Source organism: Rhinoderma darwinii, chromosome 10, assembly GCF_050947455.1.
Source record: "Rhinoderma darwinii isolate aRhiDar2 chromosome 10, aRhiDar2.hap1, whole genome shotgun sequence".
Lineage (NCBI taxonomy): Eukaryota > Metazoa > Chordata > Amphibia > Anura > Rhinodermatidae > Rhinoderma > Rhinoderma darwinii.
In genome coordinates, this window is record NC_134696.1 from 68,876,455 (window position 1) to 68,900,551 (window position 24,097).

The 24,097-nt window shown below is 42.9% G+C and overlaps 1 protein-coding gene across 6 annotated transcripts in view; it reads left to right on the forward strand.

Moving 5' to 3' along the window:
- Positions 1-24,097, forward strand: part of IFT46 (intraflagellar transport 46) — a 126,408-nt gene that overhangs the window by 78,364 nt on the left and 23,947 nt on the right. For 5 of the 6 annotated variants that reach the window (XM_075840051.1, XM_075840054.1, XM_075840050.1 and 2 more), the window contains 3 exons: positions 19,495-19,588; positions 20,698-20,826; positions 21,059-21,183. In XM_075840051.1, the coding sequence (XP_075696166.1) occupies positions 19,495-19,588; positions 20,698-20,826; positions 21,059-21,183 (348 nt within the window). The remainder of the gene's footprint in view (positions 1-19,494; positions 19,589-20,697; positions 20,827-21,058; positions 21,184-24,097) is intronic. The other variant, XM_075840049.1, reaches the window with a different exon arrangement.

Below are 24,097 nucleotides of genomic sequence, written 5' to 3' on the forward strand. Positions count from 1 at the left end.
AAAAATACGGTGAAATCCTGTTCCATGTAAAACCCCCCTCAAAAAACAAGGGGCCACTCCCTCCGTCTGGAGGAAAAAAAGGTTCAACCTGCAGAGGCGACAACCCTTCTTTACTGTGAGAACTGTGAATCTATGGAATAGTCACCGCAGGAGCTGGTCACAGCAGGGACAGTAGATGGCTTTAAAAAAATGCTTAGATAATTTCCTAGAACAAAAAAATATTAGTTAATATGTGTAGAAATGTTTTACTTCCCCTTTCCCATTCCTTGGTTGAACTTGATGGACATGTGTCTTTCTTCAGCCGTAGTAACTATTTAACTATGTAATGTGACACTTGTCTCGAAAAACCAGGGCTCTGTATGAAAGAGTGTTTAAAAATTTATCATACATCCCTTGATTTTTAATCTACCCCAGTTTTCCTTACCCTGATGCACTCCGCACAGCTTATCCCCCTTACTTGCCCTTCTGAGCCTTGATGTGTGCCCAGGCAGCTGATAACAGCCACATGTAGGGTATTGCCATACCCGGGAGAACCCACATTACAGTTTACGGGGTGTATGTCTTCGGTGGCACATGCTGGGCACAATATATCGGACACTTAAATGGCATATATGTATAGAAAATTGCAAATCTCACTGCACCATCTGCTGCGCATTATCTTTTACACAATGCCTGTGGGGTCAAAATGCTCACTACACCTCTAGGTGAATGCCTTTTAAGGGGTGTAGTTTCCAAAATGGGGTCACTTCTGGCGGGTTTCCATTGCTTTGATACCTCAGGGGCTCTGCAAATGCAACACTGCACCCGAAAACCAATCCAGCATAATCTGAACTCCAAAGAACACACAGCGCTCCTTTCCTTCTGAGCCCTGCCATGGGCCCAAACGGCAGTTTATCACCACAGTTGGGGTGTTGCCGCACTCTGGACAAATTGGACAACAAAATAGGGTGTTTTTATTCCTTGTGAAAATAAGACCAAAACGGGGTCCGTTTTGGGTGGATTTCTACTATTTTGGCACCAGAAGACATCTTCAAACCTAGCATGGTGCCTTAAATATATTCTAATAAACAGGACACAAAATGCACTATGTGCTTCTTGGCTTCTGGGGCTTGTGTTTCAGTCTACTAGCACACTAGAGCCACATGTGGGACATTTCTAAAAACTGGAGAATCTGGCCAATACATTATGGGGGTTTATAATACTTAGGCCCCTCAAAGCCACCTCCAAACTGAACTAGTAGCTAAAAAACAAAAGGCTTATGAAATTTTCTTGAACATATGAGAAGTTGGTGTTTTATGTATTAAGCCTTGTAGCGTTCTAGAAAAAAAAAATAATGTTCAAAAAATGATGCCAATCTGAAGTAGACCTGTGGGAAATGTTAATTGGTAACTATTTTGTGTGGTATAACCCTCTGCCTTACAAGCAGATACATTTAAAATAAAAAATATGCTACATTTTGCTATTTTTCACAAATAAGCACTCAATGTATCGACCAAATTTTACCGCTAACATAAAGCCCAATTTCACGAGAAAACGATCTCCGAATCGCTTGGATAGGTCAAAACATTCTGAAGTTATTACCACATAAAGTCAAAAATGGCAGATTTGAAAAAAATGGGCTCTGGGCCTTAAGGCCCAAACTAGGCTGCGTCCTTAAGGGGTTAAGATCCCTAACTTTTTTTTCATTTTTTTTTTTTTTTTATCAACATAGCTGTATAAGAGCTTGTTATTTTACAGGATGAGTTTTTTTTTTTAAGTGCAACATTTAATGTACCGAGAAACCTTTAAGGCTGTGTTCACATGGAGTTTTTTGCAGGATGAAAATTCCTCCTGCAAAAACTGCTCTAGACGGTTTTTGCAGAGTGGTTTGACAAAAACTCGTCAAAACACTCTTCGAGGCGTTTTTTTCCTCTTTCTGACTGATTGAAATGGGGTTTTGGAGGCGGAAACCGCCTCAAGATGGGTCATGACGCTTCTTTTTACCACGACGCGTTTTTTTTACTCGCGGTAAAAAAACTCGCCCAATTCCCATTTAAATCAATGGGCGGCATTTTCGGGCGATTTTTGAGGAGTTTTGCAGCGTCAATAAAACTCTGTGTGAAGAGGGCCTAAAAATGTATTTTGTGGAGTGGAATGTAGAAAAAAAAAACAGCAATTTCTCCATTGTATTTTGGGTTTCTTTTTTACAGCTTTAGGCCTCATGCACACGAACGTAATTACGAGCCGTAATTAAGGGCCCATAGACTTCTATTGGCCACGGGTACCTTCACTTATGCTTACGGGAAGGTGCGCTTGCCGTTAAAAAATATAAAACATGTCCTACATCAGGCCGTAATAACGGCACGGGCAGGCCCATAGAAGTCTATGGGGCTTCCGTAATTACGGGTGGCTACGTGTGTGCACCCGTAATTATGGGAGCGTTGCTAGGTGACGTCGGGATAGTCACTGTCCAGGGTGCTGAAAGAGTTAACTGATCGGCAGTAACTCTTTCAGCACCCGGGACAGTGACTACCGCTGGAGTCAATAGTATTAAAAGTTAACTTACCCAGAACTCTTCTTCTTCCTCCAGTCCGGTCTCCCGGGATGACGTTTCATCCCATGTGACCGCTGCAGCCAATCTCAGGCTGCATCGGTCACATGGACTGCCGTGTCATCCAGGGAGGTCGAACTGGATGTCAAGAGAGGGACGCGTCACCAAGACAACGGCCCGGGGTACGTATTAACTTTTTTTTTACCTTCAGACGCTGCGGAAACTCTGTCTGACAGGGCTGCCCCTTCTCTCTATCCTGATAGAGAGAAGAGGCTGGCTGCCGATTAGTGCAGAGAAAACGGGTCCATAAATACTGGTGGAATACAGGTCGAATACGTGTGACAATGGACCCGTATTTACGGGAGGAAAAAAAATACGTTCGTGTGCATCCTTTCTATTTCTTATTGCGGTGAAAATTACATGTTAACTTTATTATGTGGGTCAATACGATTACGACGATACCAAATATTATAGATGTTTTACAAAAGAGAATACAACCTATTTGTACATCCAGGAACTATTTTTTTCGCCTATATAAATATCATGTCTGCGGTATCACATCAGCTGTAAAATATCAGGAAAATATGTTTGAGTAGAAGGCCTCATTCACACAAACTTATTTTTGTCCTCCCGTAAATACGGGTCCTTGGTCACTTGTATTGCACCAGTATTTACGGACCCGTGCCCGTAAATACGGGTCCGGTGTCCCCAGTATTCCACCCGTATTTACGGGCACGTTTTCGCTGCAAAATTGCACTGCAGTAATCGGCAGCCCCTTCTCTCTATCCGTGCAGGATAGAGAGAAGGGACAGCCCTTTCCGCAGAAAAAGTTAAAGAAATTCATACTTACCCGGCAGTTGTCTTGGTGACACGTCCCTCTCTTGACATCCAGTCCGACCTCCCTTGATGATGCGGCAGTTCATGTGACCGCTGCAGCCTGTGATTGGCTGCAGCGGTCACATGGGCTGAAACGTCATCCCGGGAGGCCGGACTGGAGGAAGAAGCAGGGAGTTCTGGGTAAGTATTTTTTACAGGTTTATCTATATTGTGATCGGTAGTCACTGTTCAGGGTGCTGAAAGAGTTACTGCCGATCGTTTAACTCTTTCAGCACCCTGGACAGTGACTATCCCCTGACGTCACCTAGCAAAGCTCCTGTAATTACGGGTGCACACACGTAGTCACCCGTAATTACGGTAGCCCTTTAGACTTCTATGGGCACCTTCCCGTAAGCATACCCGTGGCCAATTGAAGTCTATGGGGCCGTAATTACGGGCGTTTTTACGTTCGTGTGCATGGGGCCTTACCAAGTAATACTTGGTGCATTGACCTGTTAAATTGTATATAGCCTACAAAAGGTCAATTAACAGTTTATTAGAAAAATACCAAAGAATACTTTATTGAACTACATAAAACCTATATACACATTAAAAACGAATTATACAATGCATAACAAGGTGTCTATCTAGGCAAGTAGCATATATCTATCAGAGTATGGTAATGGCATATAACCACAGGAATGGAAAACAAAGTTTCAGAATTCGTACAGATTTGTGTGGGAAATACCCATACATGAAAAGAAGACCAAGGATGAAAAAGTTATGTTACAAAAAACACCAATCTGTCTAAATAATGTAAGAATCCCTGGATAATAAACTGTCAGATCAAGGAATACTACAGATAGCCTGACACGTTTTAATTAAAAGTATTAACCCTTTAACGACCGGCGTATAGTGTTTTTACGTCGGTCGTTTAGGGTAGTTCTTCTGAAGTGTCGGCTTTTCACGTCGGCACTTCAGAAGAACTTTTCTGCCATCGTGCGGGGTTCTGCTGAAACCCGGACTGTTAGTAACAGCCTCGGGCTTCAGGGCAATGATCGGAGACCACTAGCAGTGGTCTCCGATCATATTTAACCCCTCAGCTGCGGTGCTGAATAGCAAGTGCCGCATTTGAGTGGTTTGGGAGGGAAGGGGCCGCATCGGAGCGCTTTCGGGGGATCTCCTGAAGTCCGGGCTGCTGGTTTCAGCCTCGGGCTTTAGGGCAATGATCGGAGACCACTAGCAGTGGTCTCCGATCGTATTTAACCCCTCAGATGCGGCACTCAATAGCAAGTGCCGGCCGCATCTGAGTGGTTTGGGAGTTAGGGGACCGCATCAGAGCGGTTTTCCCGGTCATCGGGTAATCTGCCTCTGAAGCCAAGGCTGTTAGCAACAGCCTTGGTTTCAGAGTGATGATTGGAGACCAATAACAGTGGTCTCCGTTCATGTGATCACTGTGAGAACCATTCACAGTGATCACAAAATGAAAAATGAAGTGTTTCTCCTCTCGGTCTCTCCTCACACTTGTTACTCTCTATGAGAAGAGACAAAGAGAGAATTTTACTGCGACACCAAAGACACTAAATTACAAAAAATCTAATATATAAACTTTATATAAACTTCAATTGTATACCTAGGCTAGGGTTATCCTTAGGGCACGTTCACACGTGGCGGAGTTTTTCCGCTGCAAATGTTAGTGCAGATTTGGGGCATTTACGCAACGAATCTGCACCAACATTTGCATATTTGACAGGTAATTCAGATGTTGCAGAAAAGACAGTGGACTTGCCACAGATTTCAGTTTTTGCATTGCAAAGTCTGAAATCCACAGTGAAATTCCGCTTCTACTCCGCAACAGACAGTGCATGCTGTATAGAGAAAATTCTGCACCGCAGCCTATGGTCCGCAGCAGAGTTTTCCCGCAATGTCTGAACCTAACTTGCCTAAAAATTTATTGAAACAACTGTAAAAAAACGGCCGCTGGAGTATTCTACTGTGGACTGTCCGCAGCGGAATTCCACAGCAATTCCGCCACGTGTGAATGTGCCCTTAGGGTTAGTCTAGGATTAGTTTAGGGTTATTCTAGGTTTTATCCTAGGGTTAGCCTAGGGTTTTTGTGTAGCGTACGTGAGTGACGTCTGTGTATTTTTAAGTTTAAAAAAAGGTTTGTAGTCTGTGTTTGTTCGACATCAGTTTTTTGTGAAGCGTGCTTTTGTGACGTCTGTGTATTTTTGTCTGTCAAAAAAAAAAAAGCAATGAAAAAATTATACAATTTGTGTGCGTCTGGTTACAGTCTTTGTTGTACGTGTGTGTGTAATTACAATGGCCCATAAAAGGTTCACGGTGGAAGAGGCATACGCCATGTTTATTTCTGACTGATGAAAGCGATACAGAAACCGCGTCCGAGGTAGAAGTACCACAAAACACGGCCCACTCTATTCCCCCAGGATATATTGAGTGGGTATCCACAGAGTCATTTTCCCCTAATATCCCAGAATTTATTGCCACACCAAGGATAAATATTAATGTGGAAAATTTTACAGCCCCCATATTTTAAGATATTCATTACAAATGAACTATTGGAGCTGGTTGTCCACCAAACCAATCTGTATGCTCGTCAATTCTTTGCTGAAAAGCCAACGTCCTCCTATGCAAAGCAGTGGCACCCCACAAATACTGGCGAACTTAAAGGAGTCATCCTCTACACTGGGTTTGTGAAAAAGCCCTCAATCCGGTCATATTGGGCAACAAGCCCTACACATGCCACACCTGTTTTTCCAACCGTTATGACCAGAAGCAGATATGAAGTGCTAATGCGCTTCCTTCATTTTAACGACAATCACAAGCCCCCGTGACCGCCTGTATAAAATAAGGCCCCTGATAAAAATTTTGGAGAAGTCATTTATACCGGTGTACAACCCCGAAAAAAACCTAGCGGTGGCTGAATCGCTGATGAGTTACAAAGGCAGGCTCTCATTCCGCCAGTACATCCCCTCAAAGAGAGCAAAATATGGGGTTAAAATCGACAAGCTCTGTGAGAGCGGTACAGGCCACACGTCTGCGTTTAGAATCTATGAAGGCAAAGACCCTGATATTACCCACATTATTAACTCATTTACTTTCACACTGTTTTTGTAGTGAGAACCAAAAGGGAGGGTTGCTTATTGGATAATGTTTCACTGTAAAAATGCAGCAATACTGTATTTTCTGGAAAAACCTATTTTTTATTTCTTTCCACCTATTAAAAATACTCAATATACCCCTAGATGAATATTAGCAGGACAGTTATACTTGTCAAAATGACCTGCAGTACCACGGCAAATATAGCGGGGTTCCCTAAAATCAGCTCTGGCGTAAAAAGGTCTCCAAAAGCCAAAATGGACTTCTTCTATGATATGCCCTAAAACGGGTCCATATAATAGATTAGACACACATATTTGGTATCATCGTACACGGGAAAAGTAGCAGAATGTGGAAAGGTGTCACTTTTACCAGTATGTCATATGGTGTTTCGAAATGGCTTAAGAAAAGTGCCACTTTTGTTAAAAAAAAGTAAATTGCATTTTTTTTTTTTTGGCCCATGTTTGGACAAATTCTGTAAAAAGTGTGAAGGGTTAAAACAGAAATTTAACCACTAGAAATAGAATTTCGGGTGTGTATTTTTTTGTATTATGGTCATTTTTGGTAAATTCTGACAGTCTGCCACTCCAGTACTATGGCAAATGCAGCATGGTGCAATAAAATTAACTCTGGCATGACAGGCCTCCGAAAGCCAAAATTGACTCTTTCTATGATATGCCCTATAATGGGTCCATATAATAGATTAGACACACATATTTTGTATCGCCGTACATGGGAGAAATAGCAGAATGTGGAAAGGTCTCACTTTTACTAGTATGTCATATGGTGTTTCGAAATGGCTTAAGAAAAGTGCCACTTTTGCAAAAAAAAAATGCAATTTACATTTTTTATTGGCCCAAGTTTAGACAAATTCTGTAAAAAGTGTGAAGGGTTAAAACGGAAATTGAACCTCTAGAAATAGACTTTAGAGTGTCTAGTTTGTAGAACACAATTTTTTTTTTTTACCATTATTTATTGGACTTCAAGTCCATTACCCATACATTACTATCACGGTGTAAAAATAACGAAATTAAGACATTTTGGTGCGCAATTGAAAAAAGGGGCACTAGTGTTTTATACTATATTTCTGGTCAAAAAAAATCAACTACACCTCCAAGGTAGGTGTCCTTATGATCAGGATAAATTAAAAAATATATTTCAATACATTTGTATGATACAATTTCTTTTATTTTCAAACTGTTACATTTTAAATGATTAAAAATCCAAATTTTTCTTTTTTTTTCTGTTTTTCCACGGCTATAAAAAAAAAAAACTATCAAAAATGTTACCTGTACATATATACCACAAAAAGGAAGCACTACATGTCCCAAGAAAACAATGCAAAATTCACATCGATACATAAAACACATACAGAGTTATACTGCGTTACATCTGTGAATAGCAAAACTGCGAAAATTGCTCTGGTCACTAAGGTTTAAAACACCTTCGGTATTAAGGGGTTAAAGATGCAAACCTACCCATATTATAGCTCCTGCACTAGGGAGACACCAGACCCGATGCGCGTTTCGGCAGGATGCCCTTGTCTCTTTTTACGAAAGAGACTAGATTTTATTTTAACCATATTGAGTACATACCACTTTTTGACAATTTTTGTTAAATTTCTTTTGAGAGGCAAGGTGAACTAAAAACGGCAATTCTGGCATTTTCTCAATAGAAGGACCAACATGGTAGACCAGGGGTATTAAATAGGCCATGGCTGCCATGACATCCCATCAGCCTATCGACATCCAACAATAGTGTTGCAGCGGGTAAGACAGACACCCCCCCCCCCCGATCTAATGGCTTCGATGCGGCGGTCGCTGTTGATCGCAGCATCGAACAACCAGGATCAGAGTTATCTATTAGATGTAATATGCAGCCGATACCCACTATGTGTGCAGCTCCATACTCTTCCCCCCCCCCCCCCTTCCCAAATGTCAGGAAGGGGTTACGGAACCCCTCTGCATGCACTTTGTACATAATACTGGGTGCAGCTGAAAGGAGCATATGTTCATGGTGCGTGCTGGGGGTGGGAGCTTCAGCTTCACCCACTATCTGCAGAACACTGAGTGATGTCAACTTCTGTACAGCAGCCATGCTCTCCTAAACATGGTTATTTTAGAAACAAAAATAGGAAAAAAAGGAGTAACTGTTCCACAATGCTAAACGAGTTGGAAAAGTTGTGTATGGTATTCTTAGCGGTTAAAATTCACATAACCAGGAGGCGTGGCTTGAACATATTACTGGCTGGACGTGTCTTGCTGGAGCTCCCGTTTCTATCCTCATCTGCCACAATCCTCTCCATGGGGTCTCCGCACCCATCTGGGAGGAGAATTTACACCAGCAGAGACACCTCCACGTTTTCAGGCTGATATTGGTCCGTTTACTACCATTTTTGTGGTCGTGGCCTACTGGCTGGTTTGAAGGCGGGGCCATGAGTTGCGGCTGGAGGTTGGAGCGGCAGCCTGGTGGCTGCTAAATCCACCTCCCTGACTTCTCAATCGACCTTTAGAGTGAGAGCTGCCCTCTGCATTCTCAGAAGACTAACCATCTCCTGGATGAGATACCCTGACCGAGCAGTGTCCTGCGGCCTGGAGCCTTGGGCCTAGTCTGGGATTGGATCTTCGGGCTAGATTTCTACTGCAGACCGGACGCTGGCTACTTCCGGCTGGAAAGGAGCTACAATGGACCGCTATCCCACAATTTGGGCCTTGCATCTAGGCCTTCATTATATACCTTAACACTTAGCGGGACTCAAGGTAGCATCCGTAAAGAGAGTATCCTGTGAATGTGGCCGCCATTGTGGAGTATCCTGCAAGCCTTCCAGACGTGCCGAACTCCGAGTGCATAGCGGTGAGTGTAACCTGTGGACTCACACTCCCCTGGGTATACCCCCCCCCCTGTCAAGATCTGCAAGGGACGAATTTTCAAACATGTGGCACACCACCACCTCCCTGCTGCTCCTATATGCACTATGCAGATGTAATCTGGATATCATGAGACGCATGGAGGATCTCCCACTCCCATATGTCTATGATCCTTTGGTGTATATTTAGTTGTGCTCTAATCGGAGGTGATTCTCCGCTCCTACACCAACCTGCTGCCCGGGGTACTCCCATAATGGCTCCCTTTAAGCATTCTAAAGTCATGGACAAAATGGATAAATCCACCGGGCCTCGTGCAGCATGGCCTTCTGAGGCCTCAGCCTCTCCTTCTGCTCTGGCTCACTCCCCTCCTGAACCATCCATGCTAGATGTGTTGAAGGCCATTACAGAATCTCGTACGGCTCTAACTGAAAAGATTGATGCTCTTCAGATGGGCTTTGGTCTACTCAGAGCTGATATGCACACTACTGAGTCTGAGAGGCGCATTTCTGACTTGGAAGATGTGGTAACTCCCCTGAGATCGAGAGTCGACACTTTTTTGAATCGCAACAGTCCACGTGGCGTGCTAAGGTTGATGACATGGAGAACCGCTAGCGACGATGTAACATCCGCTTCGTTGGCCTGCCTGAAGGTGTGGAAAAGCCAAACCCTGCTGCATTTTTGGAGAACTGGCTTAAATCAATATTTGGGAGCACTGCCTTTTCTCCTATGTTTTGTGTGGAACAGGCACATCGGGTCCTGACTAGAGCTCCTCTACCTTGAGCACCGCCACACACCTGCATCGCCAAGTTTCTCAATTTCAAAGATCATGACAAATTACTGGAACTTGCAAGGCAACAGGGGCCTCTAAAACATGCCAACCAGGATGTGAGTCTTCCCTGGTTATTCGTTAAGGGTCCAACAGAGGCAGCATTTCATAGAAGCCAAGAGAAGGGAGAAAAATATAGTCTAATCTATGATATGCCCCGCAAACCTCAGATTGTTGCACAATGGATCTGCAGTATTCATCGACAAGCCGGAAGAAGTCTTCACCTGGTTGGAAAATCATGGACTCTGATCTCTATACTCCTATGCTGTGGGTAATTACTCGAATTCATGGAACATACTCCTGACTTTAGTTCTTCTTTGCAGATGTTGATTCTCCTCGATGTCTTTAAATGAAGGTCCTGGTACATCTCCCGACACCTATCACGGCTAGATAGTCCTGACTTCCATGTCTTGGCTCTATGGAATCTACTGGCTATGTTTCAAAATCCTTGTTGTATTCTAGCGGAAGGGTCTTGCCCCCTTTTACTAATCATTTAAATATACCTTAATGTTTTTTGCGACAAGCTACAATTGGGCTGGAAACTTGTCTCAAGTTCGGGGGATGGGTAGGGTTTGTCTGGGTTGGGTTTATTAATTTCTGCCTTTCGTACTTGTCTGTTATATATACTAGTCCTTCTCAATGAATTATAATCTCGTCAAAAAATTAGATTTATTTCAGTAATTCAATTCAAAAAGTGAAACTCCTATATTATATATCTTGATTTTATACAGAGAATGATCTATTGCCAGCATTTTTTCTTTAACCCCTTAGTGACCAGCCCATTTTAGGCCTTAATGACCAAGCTATTTTATTCGTTTTTCTATAGTCGCATTCAAAGAGCTATAACGTTCTTATTTTTTCGTCTACATAGCTGTATGAGGACTTGTTTTTTGCGGGATTAGTTGTGCTTTTTAATGGCACCATTTTTGGGTACATATAATTTTTATATTAACTTTTATTAACCTTTTTGGGGGGGATTATAAAAAAAACCTGAAATTCCACCATTGTTCTATGCGTTTTTAAATTGACGCCGTTCACTATGCGACGTAAATAACATGTTACCTTTATTCTATGGGTCGGTACGATTACGGCAATACCACATATGTAGAGTTTTTTTTATGTTTTACGACTTTTGCACAATAAAAACACTTTTGAACTAAAATTATTTGTTTTTGCATCGTTGCTTTCCAAGAGCCGTAATTTTTTTATTTTTCCATCAATGTAGTTATTTTTTGGGCTTGTTTTCTGCGGGACAAGACGTAGTTTTGATTGGTACTGTTTTGGGGTGCATGGGACTTATTGATTCATTTTTATTATGACTTTTTTGGGGGGCAATGGAAAAAAATTGCACTTTCGCCATAATTTTTTGCGTTTTTTTTTTTACGGTGTTCACTTTGCGGTTTAAATTACATATTAACTTTATTAATGGAGTCATTACGGTCGCGGCGATACCACATATGTGTACTTTTTTTTAATTTTTTTACACTTTTACTAAATAAAACCACTTTTTATGGAAAAAAATGGTTTTATTTATTTTTTTTACTGTACTTTTTATTAATAATCTTTATTTCACTTTGATAACTGATTTTATTAGTCCCACTAGGGGACTTTACTGTGCGATGTTCCGATCGCTGCTATAATGCTCTGATATACTTCGTATACCAGAGCATTATTGCCTGTCAGTGTAAATCTGACAGGCAATCTGTTAGGACGTGCCTCCGGCGCGTCCTAACAGGAATATGTCCAGGGCAGACCTGGGGGCTTTTATCAAGCCCCCGGCTGCCATGACACCCCATCGGAGACCCGCGATTTCATTCGCGGGCCGCCGATGGGTGACAGAGGGAGCGCACTCCCTCTGTAAACAAAGTTAAATGCCGCGGTCGCTATTGACGGCGGCATTTAACGGGTTAAACGGCCGCGATCGAAGTAAACTTCGATCGCGGGCGTTGGAGCAGGAGCTCAGCTGTCATCAGACAGCAGAGCCCCGGCTCCTGCCTGCACGGGAGACCCGTGCAGGACTTAGACTAGGCTGACGTGAAAAGGCGTCAGCCTAGCCTAAAGCCCATTAGTGACCGACGTAAAAAGGCATATTAGTGGTCACTAAGGGGTTAAATGTTGTTGATTATGACTAACTGTTAATGATCACCCTAAATTTAGTGTCTCAGAGAATTAGAATATTATATAAGCCCAATTCCAAAAATTATTGCTAATACCGAAATGTTGGCCTACTGAAAAGTATATGCACTCAATACTTGGTCGGGGGTCCTTTTGCATAAATTACTGCATCAACGTGGCGTGGCATGGAGGTGATCAGCCTGTGGCACTGCTGAGGTGTTATGGAAGCCCAGGTTGCATTGATAGCGGCCTTCAGCTCGTCTGCATTGTTGGGTCTGGTGTCTCATCTTCCTCTTGACAATACTCCCATAGATTCCCTATAGGGTTTAGGTCAGGCGAGTTTGCTGGCCAATCAAGCACAGTGATACTGTGGTTATTAACCTCTTCCTGTCGTAAACCACTTTCAGATTTTCATTTTCGGTTTTTCCTCCCCACCTTCCGAAAGCCATATCTTTTTTTCATTTTTCCGTGGATATAGTCCTATGAGGACTTGATTTTTGCGGGACCAGTTGTAGTTTTTCGAAGCACCATTTATTGTGCCCTGTAATGTACTAGGAAACAGGAAAAAAAATATTTGTGGGGTAGAAAATGAAGAAAAAACGATTCCTCCATTGTTTTGTGCACTTCGTTTTTACGGATTTCACTGTGCAATTAAAACATTTTTAACTTTATTCTGCGGGTCAATAAGATTACGGCAATACCAAATATACTTAATTTTTTTTATGTTTTACTACTTTTACAAGGAAAAAACTTAGTGTAAAAAATAAAAATTATTTTGTTTCTATTCTGGGAGCCATAACTTTTTTTTTTCTTTCCGTCGATTTAAGTGGTATGAGTGCTTATTTTTTGCGGGACAAGCTGTATTTTTTTTTAATGCTATCATTTTGGGGTACATGCAAGGTTTTGATAACTTTTTTTTTTTTTTATTCCATTTTTTTTGTGGGAGATGAGGTGACCAAAAAATAGCGATTCTTGCGTTTTTAAATGTGTTTTTTTTTTTTAACGGCATATACCGTGCGGGTTTAATAATGATATATTGTAATAGTTCGGACTCTTACGGATTCGGCGATACCAATTATGTTTATTTATTTGTTCACAATGCTCTAATGGGGAAAAGAGGGGTACTTTTTTAATATATATATATTTTTATTTTTTTTACATAAAAACCTCACAAAATTATGAATTGGAAGGAGACCAATTTTTAAAAAACAAAGTGGTCAATAGACCAACATATTGACAGATATCATAAAATCAGGGACATTTGGATAAATCACCAACATCTTCTAGGTTTAGACACAGATTGACATCAGGCTCAAATAAATGACCTCCCCTTCGAATTCTCTAGTTCAATAATGGCCCCTTGACTGTTTCCTTACGACACACTTTGATCCAGCCTTTTATATATGCTTATTATATGATCCATATTGTAACCAACAGCAGAGACTATTGTTTATCTTTTTTCTGTGTTCTCTTTCTTGATGTAATGTTTTACCTCCCCCACCCCTATGTCCCCTCTTCTTTTCTGTATCCCTCCTATTACCCATCTCCTTCCCTACAAATTTTTTAGAACAATCAAAATAAAGAATTTACAAAAAAAAAATATATTTTTTATATTAGTCCCCCCTATGGGACTGCAACCAGCGATCGTTGGATTGCTTGCACTATATACTGCAATACTACATTAATTCGCTAATGTCTATAATCCCCCTTTGTCCTACTACTCTCTGACAAAATGTTGCTGGTAGTGGAGTTTGGTCCTGCTTCTTGTAGATTTTAATCTTTTTACTGTGCTCTCAATTACATAAACTGGGGGGGAATCCCGGGCGGTGATACCCCCTTAGCGAATTGGGCAGCAACATACCGTTTAAAGGAAATTTGGTGGGCTAGCTACCCTAATAGTACAGTTTTATTCACACCACTCATCCGCCCATAGGTCCTTTTCCAGAATGGATTGAGCGTTTGGAAATTACGTCTCTTTGGTATTTGTGATAGACTCATAGTACCTCCCTCGGGAAATTTCTGACCACCCCCCTCCTCATGATCGCCTGGGATTACTTGAAGTTGCAAGGCGTAAGTTTTGGAGATCGATTCCCCTATGGCTTTCCTGTGCTGAGGTTGCAACCTCATTGGACAGAGAAATTACAGGTTTTTGGACTACTAATTCAGGTTCAATTGATGGCAATCTAGCGTGGGGTGCCTTTTTAAGGCATATACCAGAGGGGTGATTTTATATGGGCAATATTCTCACATGGTCTTTTGTTGGCTTACTTGGCTAGAGAGGACACCGCCCCAAACCCTACTTTTAAAGTAACCTCTAGTACTGGGATACCGGTTATTGACCATTGATGACACTTTTTTTTTTTTTTTTTTTTTCGTAATTTTGCTTTGATCTATACTCCTCTAAGGTCTCAAATAATCCATCTGAGCTGGAGGCATACTTAGACACTATTGTATTCCTCACTCTGGATAGAGAAGATATTGATTTGCTGGAAGCTGACCTGACTATAGGAGAAATTACGGAGGCTATTAAATACTTCCCAAACCTTCAAAACCCTGGGTCTGGATGGTTTACCCATAGAGGGGTATAAATTGCATGTTGAATTAATTGCACCTCATTTGCTCAACCTTTTTAATCCTTCAATGGGAATACTACCCCCCCCCCCCTTCTATGAGAGAGGCTCTTAAAGTGTTGACAGGCTGTGGCTCATACTGACCTATTTCACTCAATTGTGATATTAAAATATTGGCAATACGTCTGCAAAACATAATTTCTCATCTTATTCATCCAGACCAATCTGGTTTCATACCAGGGAAGGCCACGGATGTTAACTTTTGGAGGCTCTTCAATAATATATCATTAGCTGTAAGATCGAGTGGTTCCAGAATAGTGGCCTCTTGGACCTTGAGAAGGCCTTTGACTCTGTAGAGAGGTCTTATCTGTGGTCTGTGCTAGCTAAATTTGTATTTTGACCCAGGTTTATCCGATGGGTTTAGTTATTATACTCCGAACCTATAGCCAGTGTTAAAACCAATTGTCACATTTCCCCCTCATTCACACTTGCCCGAGGGACTTGACCAGGTTGCCCATTATCCCCTTCTCTTTTTGCATTGGCCATTGAGCCATTAGCATTAGCTAGAAGAGCCTCTCCTGATTACATAGGGTTTTGAGCTGAGTGAAAGGGAGGAACATGTTTCTCTTATATGCAGATGATATACTACTATTCCTGAATGATCTAGGTCCATCATTGCAGGCGATGTTCTCACTATTTGACTTATTACTTGGGGAAAAACTAGACATGGACCACACATCCACTATATATACTTTGATCTATTGTGCCTAGGCAAAATTTATAAAAATGAACATGAGGTTCTTTAACATTTGGATCAAATTGTATACAAGCCCACTTGCCACTTCACGTCGACCTCTTAGAGTAGGGTCCCACTTTTATCGGTTGCAGCACCGCATGGCGGCCACTGCAGAATCGCTCCTGCAAAGGGACCAACCCAGAGGCCCAAAAGCACCTATGCTACCGGGACAAGGCTCCTTGGCTCTGGGCCACGTTCCCCCCACAAGTGCAACACTACAGCAACAGATACCACCCCACAGTACTACAACATATGAAAAAAGCTCACCTTACCATGCGCTCCCAGTGAACAAATCAGAGCACAAGCAAGGTCAGGAACACTTATGAGGTCATTCTTAAATTAAAATCAGCTGGGCCAAATGTGTGGAGTGCTGGTGCCAAGTAAAACAAAAAAGAGGGGTATAGACTATATGACCACTTAGTGAGAAACTAGTTAAGGGGTTAAGATGACGTCCTTACCGAGATTCTTATCTCTTTCACAATTCCCCAGTATAGCTTCCATTACCCCTATACTCCAACATGGACACGGATCTCCGATCTTTTATTTTGGCTGAGGGTATCCCTAGAATTGCTCTGGGCACATTACAGTTGCCCGCTTGCCCTCCCGAATTTATACCTCTACTTTCTTGCCATCCAGTGGTTTATGTGTTGGTGTACCCATAGCTGGAGGCTTCACTTCTCTGTTCCTATAAAGCCCTGGTGAACTATATATATATATATATATATATATATATATATATATAATGTGTTCACGGTTAGTGATTACGGGCACGGTTGTGTGCAGGAGGCCTAATACTGTATTTTCCCTTTAGTGGGTGCTGCAGGGGAAATGTGTGACTGGCCACAACGTCAAACTGGCCGCCCTTGTCCAAAGGCTGTGTTTGATATTGCAACTTGGCCTCTTTCTCTTTTTCTAGAAACAGCGGCACTCTTGTGAATTCGCTGCGTCTGGTAATTTTGTTCATAACCATGGCCAGCCTTAGCTATGTTTGACCAGTGCGGTCGCACAGGGCACCATCCGCCACATGGCAAAAGGGCCGCCAGCGGGTGTGTGTATCCCCGCGCCGTTGCAACTACCAGCGGGGATACACACACCAACTGCAGTCGCACCCGGGCGCTTCACTTAGTGGCTACCGCTGTAGGAGCCATAGCGGCTGCTAGCAGTGACACCGGGCATGTGGCGGTGGCGCCGCTAGCAGCTGCTGTGGCTACTATAGCGGTAGTGACGGCACTATAGCAGAGCAAGGACATATCTCCCTGCTCTGCTGTCTACTAGCGCCACTGTAGCTCCCTTCAGCTACAGCGGCGCTAGTAGACAGCAGAGCAGGGAGATACCTCCCTTGCTCTGCTATAGTGCCCCCCTGTAGATATCAAACCCCCCCCCCCCCCCTTTCAGGATAGCGCCACCGTAGCTCCCTTAAGGAGCGGAATCCCCGGGTATTCCGGTCTTGGAGCGCTGCTTGATGCCTCTGTCCATATATGGACAGTGACATCAGGGAAAACTCCTGAAGCGGAATCCCCAGTCACAGCGTTGCAGATGCTATGATCGGGGATTCCACTCCAGGAGAAGCCAATGACGTCATGGACACAGACGTCAGGAGCTTCTCCTGGAGTGGAATCGACGGTCATAGCGTCTGCAACGCTGTGACCGGGGATTCCGCTTCAGGAGTTTTCCCTGATGTCACTTTCCATATATGGACAGAAACATCAAGCAGCGCTACAGGAGCGGAAACCCCAGCCACACGGGGATTCCGCTCCTTCAGGGAGCTACAGTGGCGCTATCTATACTGGAAGGGGGGGTTGCTATCTACAGATGAGGGCACTATAGCAGAGCAGGGAGGTATCTCCCTGCTCTGCTGTCTACTAGCGCCACAGTAGCTCCCTGAAGGAGCGGAATCCCCGTGTGGCCGGGGATTCCGGTCCTGGAGCGCTGCTTGATGCCTCTGTCCATATATGGACAGTGACATGAGGGAAAACTCCTGAAGCGGAATCCCCGGTCACAGCGTTGCAGACGCTATGATCGGGGACTCCACTCCAGGAGAAGCCAATGACGTCATGGACATAGACGACAGGATTTTTTCCTGGAGTGGAATCGACGTCATAGCGTCTGCAACGCTGTGGACGGAGATTCCGCCTCAGGAGTTTTCCCTGATGTCACAGTCCATATATGGACAGAGGCATCAAGCAGCGCTCCAGCACCGGAATCCCCGGCCACACTGGGATTCCGCTCCTTCAGGGAGCTACAGTGGCGTTATCTTTACTGGAAGGAGGGGTGGTTGCTATCTACAGGTGGGCTGTGGGCTTTGTGGCACTACCTACAAAGGACAACTGTGCAGGAGCCCTCCATACAGGGGGCTGTGTGGCGCTACCTACAAGGGGGCTGTGTGGCGCTACCTACAAGGGGGCTGTGTGGCGCTACCTACAAGGGGGCTGTGTGGCGCTACCTACAAGGGGGCTGTGTGGCGCTACCTACAAGGGGGCTGTGTGGCGCTACCTACAAGGGGGCTGTGTGGCGCTACCTACAAGGGGGCTGTGTGGCGCTACCTACAAGGGGGCTGTGTGGCGCTACCTACAAGGGGGCTGTGTGGCGCTACCTACAAGGGGGCTGTGTGGCGCTACCTACGAGGAAGCTGTGTGGCGCTACCTACGAGGGGGCTGTGTGGCGCTACCTACGAGGGGGCTGTGTGGCGCTACCTACGAGGGGGCTGTGTGGCGCTACCTACGAGGGGGCTGTGTGGCGCTACCTACGAGGGGGCTGTGTGGCGCTACCTACGAGGGGGCTGTGTGGCGCTACCTACGAGGGGGCTGTGTGGCGCTACCTACGAGGGGGCTGTGTGATGCTACCTACGAGGGGGCTGTCTGGCGCTACCCACAAGGGGGCTGTGGGGTGCGATCTACAGGGGGGCTGTGGGGCGCTACCCACAAGGGGGCTGTGGGGCGCTACCCACAAGGGGGCTGTGGGGCGCTACCCACAAGGGGGCTGTGGGGCGCTACCCACAAGGGGGCTGTGGGGTCCTACCTACAGGGTGAATCTGTGAGTTTGGAGCTTTTTTTTCCTGCGTCTTTTGCATTCGCTTCAACAGCTTAAGAAAAAACACAAAAAAAAGTCATACAACGCTGTCAGTTGCTGAAGGAATTTTGAGGCAGATTTTTTTTGGCCTTACAAAAAGATCATTTCGCACACGGCGCCATCTATCCTAGGGCCGGCCCTGTTCATAACTACCTATTTTTGGGGGACATTGTTATATATAGCACCAATTCTATTAACTAAGCTGTTATTTCAAAATAAATGGCAGACAATAGCAAGCTAAAATTTTGGTTCTGTTATAGATTATTATATTTAAGAAGTCTGAACTTGAGAAAAAATTATTCTATTTCACACCGTAAAAGTCCAAAATTTCAATAGAAATCAAATACTATGTGTGAAAAAAATAAATAACCGGTTATTAAAAATAGACACAAAATCTCGAACAGCCTAAAATATAAAGTTATAGCCAAATAACCAGTATGTGAGAAAGTGACTCAAAATACTGCCAGTATTAAGGGATTAATCTTACTTTGTCAGCATTACGGAGTTATTCCATTATATCTCCCTATGAAGCACATTATATAGTGCTCTGATATATTTGCTACTGTGTTTGTGTGTGCATCTACATGGAGTTTATAAGTTCTCCCCATGTTTGCGTGTGTTTCCTTGGGGTACTCCGGTTTCCTCACACACCCCAAAAACATATATAGATTGGGAATTTCGATTGTGAGGATGACTTTTGTACAGTGCTGCGGAAAGTGTTGTAACAGAAATAAATAAAATAGTCTACATGTATACAAAGCTTAAACGTCTTTGAATTGTTTCAGATATACGCCACATGCCATAGATTTGGACCACAAGTTGAAGCCTTTTATCCCAGACTTTATTCCTGCTGTGGGAGATATTGATGCGTTTCTAAAGGTACAACATGCAGTAATGCCATAACAAGCCATTCTATAATAGTAATAAAGTGCATGTAATGTATGTGTAAAATTTAAATATAGGCGCGTCTCACACATTAAAGGGGTCTTCCCATCTCGGACATTTTGTGGCATATCCACAGAGCTGGGACCCACACTTATCTCAAATGGGGTTCCCGTGACCACACCTGGTTGCCGTTGCATCCAAGCAGAGACTTATTGGGAAGGTGGCAGAGAGTGCGAAAACAGATTTTGTTGAGCTCCCGTAGAAATGAGTGGGAGTTACAGAAAAAGCGTAGCACGGCCTATGCTCTTTCCGTAACTCCCATGTTCCGGAAACGGTGTAGCTCACCTTGCCACGGAGTCCTTCCTGGATACGTCGCCACCGGTCTCTAAATAGATGCGGATCTGGAACCTGTGTATATGCCATAAATATCTGAAATGGGAATACCCTTTTTACATAACGTCATGTAAATTAAATCTTGCTTTGAGCAGTAGAAGTGCACAGATCTGATCCCCTACTGTCATGCACTGCGCTTCTAAAAGATTTGTTACACGTGGGGGAAAATCCTATCTTCATCTTCTGGTTTGTTAGCGTTTGGAATTTCGAGTGAGTTTAATTATTGGGTCATAGGATGTTTAATAATAAACCAGCTTCTATCGATCACATCTAAGTTCGTAACTTTAAGAAATTGCTTTAATAAAAAAGCAAAAACATTTCCCTATAAAAGTGTGCATAGCCTTGGGAAGTGTGGGAAGCAGAGAAACAATATAAAGAGATTTGTTGTCATGTTTGGAAATGTGGGCAAGAGGGGGGGGTGGGCAGAATCTAAGAGGTATTCTATAAAGATGCATATTTGTTTGGTCTTTATTTTTGGCTGATGGACAGAGATTCGCTCCCTAGGAGCGAACATTGGTGACCGGAAGTAGCTTCTAGAGCTAAAAGTCTGAGTTTACAAGAAAAAGCCACACACTTACAGCACATATGGATGGTCACCATTAAGTCCTAATTCTTTAGCTGCAGGCAAGCTTTAATGAATTTTACAGTCTGTAAATGGGAATATATATCCTTGTTTATACACTTTTTCGTTTTATTTTATTTTTTTGCAGGTTCCACGACCTGATGATAAAACCGATAAACTTGGCCTTCTCACTCTTGATGAACCATCCACCAAACAGTCGGACCCCACAGTTATGGCACTCTGGCTGTCAGAAAATTCCAAGCAGCACAGTGTTGCAGTAAGTAAATATATTGTCGCTAAGTTGATTGAGCCAATTGGCATCGGTCAGTACAGTGCTAATGGATTGGTAGAAGTAACTTTTTCTGTATGGCCTGAAAGGTATTAATTTTCTTTTATCGTGGCATAGGCTATTGGCAGAGTAGAGCAGAGTATTATGGACGCTATTTTGCAAATACAATTATAAATATCTTCTGTGCATTTCCGCCACTATTAACATATTCTTTCTCAAGCAGCAGCAAATAAAAGTCAAGAGCTTAGAAAATGCAGAGAAGAATCACAAAGCCATTGATACTTGGATTGAAAGTATCAGCGAATTAAATCGTTCAAAACCTCCAGCCACCGTACACTTAACCAGGTGATTATTTTTTTGCCCAATAAATCTGACTGTTAACACATTGATTTTGTTCTACTTGTTGTTAATCCAGGCAAACCCACAGCAGACTTTTAACCAGTTAGTGACCGCCAATACGCCTTTTAACGGCGGCCACTATTGGGCTTCATTCTGATGCATACGCCTTTTCACGGCGCTGCATCAGAATAAATAAACAGAGCAGGGAGCCATTAAATCTCTCCGCTACCAGAGGCAGCTGAGGGCTGGGGGCATCCCTGCTCGACTGGGTGAGAGCAATAGAAGTACAGATCTCACCCGTTTAACCCCTCAGTTGCGGCGCTCAATAGCGAGAGCCGCATCTGAGTGGTTTTGGAGAGAGGGAGGGAGCTCCCTCTCTCTCCTGCCGACACCTGGCGATAAGATCGCCGAGTGTCTGTGTCTTCTATGGCAGCCGGGGGCCTAATAAAGGCCCCCAGGTCTGCCTGTGGTGAATGACTGCTAGGTCATGCCAGAGCAGATGCCTGTCCGTTTTAAACAGACAGGCAGTAATACACTGCAATACAAAAGTATTGCAGTGTATTATAAAAGCGATCGGATGATCGCATATTAAAGTCCGCTAGTGGGACTAGTAAAAAAGTTTAATAAAAGGTAATAAAAAAAAAAAGGCCAGAGGCATGGCCTAGCAGATGCCTGTCCATTTTAAACGGACAGGCAGTAATACACTGCAATACAAAAGTATTGCAGTGTATTATAAAAGCGATCGGATGATCGCATATTAAAGTCCGCTAGTGGGACTAGTAAAAAAGTTTAATAAAAGGTAATAAAAAATAAATAAAAATGCTTTACTATTAAAAAAACTAAATAAAGTAAAAAGTTACACATATCTGGTATCGCCGCGTCCGTAACGACCCCAACTATAAGGCTATTACATTATTTAACCCGCACGGTGAACGCTGTAAAAAATAAAATAAAAAATAGTGGAAAAATTGCAGTTTTCTGTGAATCCTGCCTTTAAAGAAAAATGTGATAAAAAGTGGTCAAAAAGTCGGATCTACTCCAAAATCATACCAATAAAAACTACTAGTCGTCCTGCAAAAAAAAAAAAGCTCTCATTCAGCTGCATCTGCGGAAAAATAAAAAAATGATGGCTCTTCAAATATGGAGACACAAAACAAATAATTTTGAAAAAAAAGTGTTTTTACTGTGTAAAATTAGTAAAACATAAAAAAATCTATACAAATTTGGTATCGTTCCAATCTTAACCTGCTGAATAAAGGTATTGTGTTTATACCACACGGTACACGGCGTAGATTTAGGACGTAAAAAAGATTGGCAATAGTTGTGGGTTTATTTTCTATCCCCCCTCCCCCCAAAAAAAGTTAATAAAAGTTAATCAATAAATTCTATGTACCCCAAAATGGTGCTATTAAAAAATACAACTTGTCCTGCAAAAAACAAGACCTTACACAGCTATATAGACGCGAATATAAAAAGTTATAGCTCTTGGAATGCGACGATGGAAAAAACGTGAAAAATGGCTTGGTCATGAAGGTTTAACCCCTCAGTGACCACCAATACGCCTTTTCACGTTCGTCACTAAGGGGCCTTAGGCTAGGCTGATGCCTTTTCACGTGAGCCTAGTCTATGTCCTGCACGGGTCTCCCGTGCAGGCTGGAGCCGGGGCTCTGCGGTCTGATGACAGCTGAGCTCCTGCTCAAACACCCGCGATTGAAGTTTACTTCGATCGCGGCCGTTTAACCTGTTAAATGCCGCCGTCAATAGCGACCTCTGTCACCCATCGGCAGCCCGCAAATGCAATCACGGGTCTCCGATGGGGTGTCATAGCAGCCGGGGGCTTGATAAAAGCCCCCAGTTCTGCCCTGGACATATGCCTATTAGGTCGCGCCGGAGGCACGTCCTAATAGATTTCCTGTCAGATTTACACTGACAGGCAATAATGCTCTGGTATACGAAGTATACCAGAGTATTATAGCAGCGATCTGAAGATCGCACAGTAAAGTCCCCTAGTGGGACTAATGAAATAAGTAATAAATGTGAAATAAAGATTATTAATAAAAATTACAGTAAAATCAATTTTTTTCCATAAAAAGTGGTTTTATTTAGTAAAAGTGTAAAATATAAATAAAAGTACACATATATGGTATCGCCGCGACCGTAATGACTCCATTAATAAAGTTAATATGTAATTTAAACCGCAAGGTGAACACCGTAAAAAAAAAAAACGCAAAAAACAATGGCGAATTTGCAATTTTTTTCCATTGCCCCCCAAAAAAGTCATAGTAAAAATGAATCTAAGTCCCATGCACCCCAAAACAGTACCAATCAAAACTATGTCTTGTCCCGCAAAAAGCAAGCCGAAAAAATCACTACATTAATGGAAAAATAAAAAAGTTAAGGCTCTTGGAAAGCAACGATGCAAAAACAAATAATTTTAGTTCAAAAGTGTTTTTATTGTGCAAAAGTCATAAAACATAAAAAAACCTCTACATATGTGGTATCGCCGTAATCGTACCGACCCATAGAATAAAGGTAACATGTTATTTATGCCACACAGTGAACGACGTCAATTTAAAAACGCATAGAACAATGGCGGAATTTCAGTTTTTTTTTATAATCCTCCCCCCCACAAGAAAGTTAATAAACGTTAATAAAAAAAAATTATATGTACCCTTAAATGGTGCCATTAAAAAGTACAAGTAATCCCGCAAAAAACAAGTCCTCATACAGCTATGTAGACGAAAAAATAAAAACTTTATAGCTCTTTGAATGCGACTATAGAAAAACGAATAAAATAGCTTGGTCATTAGGGCCTAAAATGGGCTGGTCACTAAGGGGTTAAAATAGGCTGGTCATTAAGGGGTTAATTGTTACTCTTGGTAAAAAGAAAGAACTGGCTAGTCACGAAAATTCTCACCAG